Genomic DNA, 7,500 nt, shown 5'->3' on the forward strand with positions numbered 1-7,500 from the left:
GTGTTGTCAGGTGTACATGGAAAGGGGAGAATATGTATACTCCAGGAGCCAAGGGGTGTTCGCATGCTAAAAAGGGCCCCTAGGTTACTCACTATTTTCTGAAAGAACATCACCTGGGGCATCATTTTAGCGAGGGTAGACATTCTGAAACCCGGCAATAATCTTGCTAGGGATGGTTTTGTAGCTATTGAGCATACTAAAAATTTCCGCAAAAATTTGGGGTAGGGGAAATTCAAATAATAATAACTCAGTAAGGAAATAAGCTATTTGCATGAAATACCCATCAAAATGTAGCTTATAGGGCATGCTATAAGATGAAAGTAAGAAGTATTACAATAGATCAAGGTCAAGGTCACCATAGCTCAAGCAATGACCTAATTTGACACTTGCCCAAAATCTGGGCCTCTAAAAACTTAAAATTAAACCAGAACCCAGTTGTAAACTAATTTATTCCTTTATTTGTAGATTCTAGTAGAGTACTACATAGGAAAGTTTTTAAAAATTATTTGAAGAAAAAAACACACACTTTAACCCTTTTATTTTCTAGTCAAAATATCGAAAATGCCAAAAATGCAATTTTTCAAATTTTGTGCATGTTGTGTGAGCTTTTTGAAAGTGTATGAAAAGAGATAAAAACACCCCAAAACTTTAGAAAATACAGGATTAAGAATAGTAAGAAACCTATAAATGTCTTTTTAGAGGGGAACAGAGTGGCCATGAGGGTAAGGGTAAGGGGGTAGGGGGTAGGAGGTAGACGTTGAAAGAATGGTGTTGAAAGTGTTTTCACTTATCATTCACAGTTTTTAATCTACTGCCTGTGACCTGAACTTACTCCCTTTGCATTGGGCCATACATTCAGAGGCCTGTGAATCAGTGAGTCAGCACCTTTATAGGGAATCCCCACTTTCTACACTGTACATTTTGCTTGTGTCCATGAAGCCACTCATTAGAGTCCCTAAGTTTCTTTCATGAAAATCATGCATTTCTAGGTGAGTACATATAGATGGATAGATTAGATTAAAATACATCATGTAGCCTTCCTTGAGTGGGCACTCTCTTAATATTTCATGTAATTTAAAGCCATTGGGCATTTGATGTGAAGAGATGAGAAGATGTTGCATTGCATTTCAAAATCTTAGGTGTACATTATACATACACATATATACATAACATACATGTACATAGATAAATTGCATACATGTTAAAAATTAATGTCAGGGGGTTAGTAGTAAGAAAGTTTCCTCTGTTGATTTCAGGCTATTCTGTGCATGTGTGAGATGGCTAGTTTACCAACTAAACGCTTGAGGAGATCAACACCATCACCAAGCCCACAGCCGCCTGTTGATATAGAAAAATGCATCATTTGCCAAACGGATCAGCCACACCTTAATACCACCAGCAGTGATAACGGCAGAAAATGTATTGCTGAAGCAGCATCTATATGAAAAGATGTTGTTTGTGATAGATTGAAACAGGTCGACAATAGTAAAATTGTTTACCACATAGGTAATGACTGTTATAAACAATATACTCTGAAGAAGACCCTTGATAGAATTAGGTTAGCAGGCTGTCCAGTCTCCTGATCCAGGTACACAGCAGGGATCATCTCACTCAGATTCTAGGTCTAGGAGATCATCTATTGCTTGTAGAGATCCTGTATGTAAGCCTGATGACGTTGACATTTTCTCACAAAAGTGTGTAATCTGTGGGAATACCAAACACAACAATGATTACTCAAAATATCGCATCTCAGAAAAAGGGAGGGCTGATGCCTTTCTGAAAGCAGCTTTGCTTCTGCAAGACGAGGTATATATCAAAACTTCAGACTTGCAGGATGCAAATGCAGTATTCGGAGCTTATTTGTATTGCCATAAGACATGTGTTCGGAACTATATACGAAAAGGAGAGAAAGGATGCGCCAGACGTGTATGAGAAGTTTACTGCTGGAAAGTTCAGCATAAAGAGGACTCCTGGAAAGTTCAATGCGATTGGAGCTGACATGTGCCTAGAAGAGACCATCAATAGGTCACAGAAGAGTGCCAGTGGAATCATAGGTAGTACCAAGAAGAAGAAATTTGTTGCTCAATGGGAGATAATATATCATGAAATGTTGGCAGTGGTCAATATTCAACGGCAGATCAGTGGTGTTTCAGTCCCAAGTACTGAACTTACAGTTGGTCATGAGTTCAATGTCTCGGCTACGTTGAACTCTGAAATGTTAGCTCGTGATGTAATAGAATACATCAAACAGAATGAAAACCCAGCAGGCGTATCTGAAGCAGACATTCATGTGGAGCAGCCAAAGTTGCACAACATTCTTACCCAAGAAATTGTGTCCAGTGAAATCTGTGATGACCTACTGAATTTCAGGAAAAAATCCAGCGATCTCTATGACAAGTTCCGCCGTGAACGTTTGGTCAAAAAGGAAAAATCACTGTTTGACCCAATCAATCAATGAAACCAGCGAAAGGAAAGCAGTAAGTTGGAAAACAGGGAAGCAAAAAAACTTGCTAAAAGCTCAAAAGATATTTGGCATTGCTAGAGTGAGAAACTATGATATGAAGGAACTGCTGAGGCATGACTTAATTGAGGAAAGCTACCTGTTTGATGAGAATGGACTTATGTCGAAGCCAAATAAAAGTGAACTTTGCAAAGGCTTGGAAGATGAGCATTTAAACAAGAAGAAAGACTATCCACCTCCAGATGAATGGAAAAAAAGTAAAAACTGCTAGCATCGTTGATGTGATGTGTTGTTTACGCCAAATGAAGACATCATTTTTGAAGACGTTTGGAGATCTTTGTGCACGGTTCCTGCAGATGGCATATGGACTGAGTAAACATTCTAATCGTATTGACTTTGTCTTCGATACATACGTGGAAGGCTCCATAAAAGACAGTGAACGTCAGAGAAGACTAAGTTGCGGTCCAATTGATTTGAATGTCATTTGTGAAGAGACACCACTGCCAGTTTCTATGGACGCTTTCTGGGCATCTTCTACAAACAAGTCAAAGCTCCAGGGACTCTTGAGAAACTATGTACTAGCACACCCAAGGCCAATGACAGATATTGTTTTGAGTGGAATTGGATTCTCACCCAATATTGACCCATGTCAGGGCATTTTCAATGGCAGTGACCCAACCCCTGTACCAGCGTTGGACCTGGACATTGAAAAAGCCGATGTGAGAACAATCCCACATGCACTTGATGCTACCAACTGCAGGGCAGAACGAGTTGTTCTCCTTTCTAATGACACAGATGTGGTAGTTCTTGGATTGCATCACTGGAGTATTATGAAGGCACATGGTTTAAAGGAACTGTGGATAAAGGCTGGCGTTGCAAGCACCACAAGATATATTCCCCTCCATACGTTGGCAACTAGAATGGGCCCTGAGAAGTGCAAAGTTATCATCCCGCTTCATCAGCTGACTGGATGTGACTCAACAAGTAAATTCGGAACGAAAACAGTGGCTTTGAAGGCCAAGCCTGAGAAATTTCTCCAGAACTTTGCCAGGAATCCATATGATACAGATTTCACCTTAGTGGAAAAATTTCTGGTGCAGGAGTATCCATTGAAAGCTCCAGGTGATTGTCAAACAATGAACCACCTCAGATACCATGTGTTTCACCACAGTTCCAAAACAATCCTAGACCTTCCACCAACCAACAGATTGATCAGAGGCCATATCCAAAGGGCTGTCTATGGGTCATACATGCAGACACACTGTTTGGATAATCCACATCTTGATCCCATAGACTTTGGTTTCTTTGAGCAGGATGGCCTATTGCGTCCAGTGCGGGATCAAGTTTTGATGCCACCTGACTTTCCTATGCCATGCACATGCACTTCATGTGCAACGAAACGTTGTTCCTGCGGAAAGCGTGGCATCAGGTGCTGCCCTTACTGTCAATGCCAAGCTTCAGGCAAGGGGTGCAAGAATGTAGGATAGATCATCATACAGAATAGATTTAATCACATTGAATGGTGGTTTGGATGTCAGCTCCACTTTCATAAAAGAATTTTCCTGGGTTGCGAAACGTCAGTGTTTGCAATGAGGATGTTTTTAATAGTTTGGTTTTACCCCTAAGGGTTCTGCATGATAACCATGTGTCACTGGCAACTAATTTCCTTTGATTATTTGAACGATTCATCATATCAAATTGTTTAGTTTAAAAATGGCATTTTTCCGATTTTCAAATATTTTCGTCTTGGGCCTGAGAGGGTTAAAAGACAGGTTTTAGACATTATGATAGGTTTCTTACTATTTAATCATGTGCTGTTTAAAGATTTGGGGCTGCTTTAATCTCTCTCGATACGCTTTCAAACTGCCAACATAACTAGCATAAAATTTTGAAAAATTGCATTTTTGCCATTTTTTTTTTTCGATATTTTGACTTGAAAATAAAAGGGTTAAGGTGTGTGTTTTTTTTCTTCAAATAACTTTTAAAAACTATCCTATGTAGTACTCTACTAGAATCTAAAAATAAAAGAATAAATTAGTTTACAACTGGGTTCTGGTTTAATTTTAAGTTTTTAGAGGTCCAGATTTTGAGCAAGTGTCAAATTAGGTCATTGCTTGAGCTCTGGTGACCTTGACCTTGACCTATTTTAATATTTCTTACTTTCATCTTGTAGCATTCCCTATAAGCTACATTTTGATGGGTATTTCATGCAAATAGCTTATTACCTCCGCCAGGAGGTTATGTTTTCGGTTCGGTTTGTTTGTTTGTTTGTTTGTTTGTTTGTTTCTCTGTTTGTCTGTCTGTCTGTGGACAACGTAGAGGCCACATTTCTACACGGAATCACTTCAAACTTGGCCAAGTAGTTCCCCAATGTGTATGGAAGAACTGATTAAATTTTGGTCAAGGTCACCCCAAGGTCAAGGTCACAGGGGTCACTGGTGTCACTATGACATAAGTGGCCATATCAAGAGACAGAAATAAAGCACTGACTTTTGCATAAGCCAACAGGGAAGTCCTAGTCCAGGCGCAACCCATGGGTGATGTTCAAATTTATAAAGGTCAAAGGTCAAGGTCATATTGGTGCATTATATCAATGTCATATTAAGTATCAGTGGCAAATGAACAAAGATCACTTGAAGGTCAAAAGTCAAGCAGGTCACTTGAAGGTCAAGGTCACGTGAAGGTCAAGGTCACGTGAAGGTCAAGGTCACCTGAAGGTCAAGGTCACGTGAAGGTCAAGTACATTTGAAGATCAAGGTCACTTGAAGCCAAGGTCATGTGAAGGTCAAGGTCACGTGAAGGTCAAGGTCACTTGAAGGTCACGTGAAGGTCAAGGTCATGTGAAGGTCGAAGTCACATCAATTCATGATTCTAGGACATATGGCGCTCTAGGTCACCTTGGCGGAGGTATGTCCTCTACGAGGACCATGTCCGCGTTCAGGACTTGCTCACTTGTTTCCTTACTGAGTTATTAAGATTTGAATTTCCCCTACTCCAAATTTTTGCGGAAATATTTAGTATGGTCAATAGCTACAAAACCATCCCTAGCAAGATTACTGCCGGGTTTCAGAATGTCTACCCTCGCTAAAATGATGCCCCAGGTGATGTTCTTTCAGAAAATAGTGAGTAACCTAGGGGCCCTTTTTAGCATGCGAACACCCCGTGGCTCCAGGAGTAGTAAGGAATATTTCAAACTATTCAGTGTATACGTAGGCGAAGGAGAAATAAGCTGTAACCAGTGAGAGATCTAGTGTACAGTGTGTGAGCGTTTGTGTATGTGTGTGTATGTGTTTATGTGTGTACGAGATTACCGTCTATAAATCTAGCCCAATAACTCTCTAGCGGTATTACCTTAACTGGTGGATGGTGACTTGGCCAACTTAACACGTACTTCAGACCTAAAAAATTCATTATGGATATTAAAGACAATAAAAACAAATTTTTTATCAAGAGCTACAGTTTGCAAAAGCTAAGAGATTATAACTTATTCTCTCCAGCTCCCCTGTATAATGAAGATCAAGTGGCCAGCTCTCTCTCTCTCTCTTTCTCTCTCTCTCTCTCTCTCTCTCTCTCTCTCTCTCTCTCTCTCTCTCTCTCTCTCTCTCTCTCTCTCTCTCTCTCTCTGTATATATATATATATATATATATATATATATATATATATATATATATATATATATATATATATATGTGTGTGTGTGTGTGTGTGTATATATATATATCACATCACGTTAAGCAGCATTGCTAAACGTATATCTATTCAGTCTCTCGCTGCCCCTCAAGTAGGGGGGAGAGGAATAGTCATACCATTGGGACAGGTGGTACACCAAGAGATCCACTCGGAAACCACAATCTCCTACGAACTGCAGAAACTGTCTTGTTATAGTTAGTAAACTTGGTAGGTGGTGGGAAGTATTGAATATGTATGTGTGTATCTATCTAGATTTTTAGCATCATTTTATATTGGTCTCATACACTATTTTTCTCCCTCCCCCCATCCATCCCCTTCACCTTCCCTCTCCCCCATCCCTCCCCTTCCCAATCAGTAGAGGCTAAACCAAGTCCGACATCCGGAGAAATATGTCCGGATACGTTGAGAGGAGAAAATTACTTTATCCGAAATTAAATCTTTTTATGTGTATAGATAACTCGGAGTAATACTTGAAGTCTTAGAAATTATATTTCTTTTATTTCCTTTCTCTTCATTTCATTTCTTAATTTTGTATTTATACTTTTCCTTCATTCCCTCTCTTTATTATTCTTGCTTGATATTTCTAAAAAGGTACTCATGAAATTATTACTTCACTTCGGTCTATCTGGTTAATTTTTACTTTATTTCCTCATTCTGTATCTTTCCACTTCTTGGCAATTCACTTCCAGTCATGCTTAATGACGGGACTTCACTTCCTTTCGTACATTTACTTCTTTTGAATCATTACATCCTTTCTGTTACATCATTATACTAAAATTACCATACTTTTATGCTAACCTTTAAATTCATTTCTATGGTACCATTCCTTTACTTTTTACATCTCCCATAGACTTTCATTTTATATATATTTTTCATTCTATCACACACACACATATATATATATATATATATATATATATATATATATATATATATATATATATATATATATATATATATATATTTCATTCTATCGCATATATATATATATATATATATATATATATATATATATATATATATATAAAACAACATCAACAACAAATGCATCCCTTTCTAGTCTATGCATGACAAAGGACTCAGACGTGTCATTCATACCGGGGATTTGGCCATTTCATCACCACAATGGCCATAGCAGATTGGTGATGATTGGGGACTTAAGTCTGATCGCAAACACCCAACCAACATAGTATGGGCATGCCCCGACTTGTACATCCTTGCTGATCAAGGCAATACACGACCCCTTTTCACCGCGCTAAGGTATCCTCATTTACAAGGGGAATACTGTATATATATATATATATATATATATATATATATATATATATATATATATATATATATATGT

General features: G+C 38.4%; 1 protein-coding gene across 1 annotated transcript in view; it reads left to right on the top strand.

Annotated features, from left to right (window-relative positions):
* Positions 1-1,445, top strand: part of LOC137619008 (ABC transporter F family member 4-like) — a 23,529-nt gene extending 22,084 nt beyond the window's left edge. The window contains exon 4 of the mRNA XM_068349207.1: positions 1,257-1,445. Coding sequence (XP_068205308.1) covers positions 1,257-1,445 — 189 coding nt within the window. The remainder of the gene's footprint in view (positions 1-1,256) is intronic.
* Positions 1,446-7,500: the final 6,055 nt, after the last annotated feature.

This window comes from Palaemon carinicauda, chromosome 25 (assembly GCF_036898095.1).
Source record: "Palaemon carinicauda isolate YSFRI2023 chromosome 25, ASM3689809v2, whole genome shotgun sequence".
NCBI lineage: Eukaryota > Metazoa > Arthropoda > Malacostraca > Decapoda > Palaemonidae > Palaemon > Palaemon carinicauda.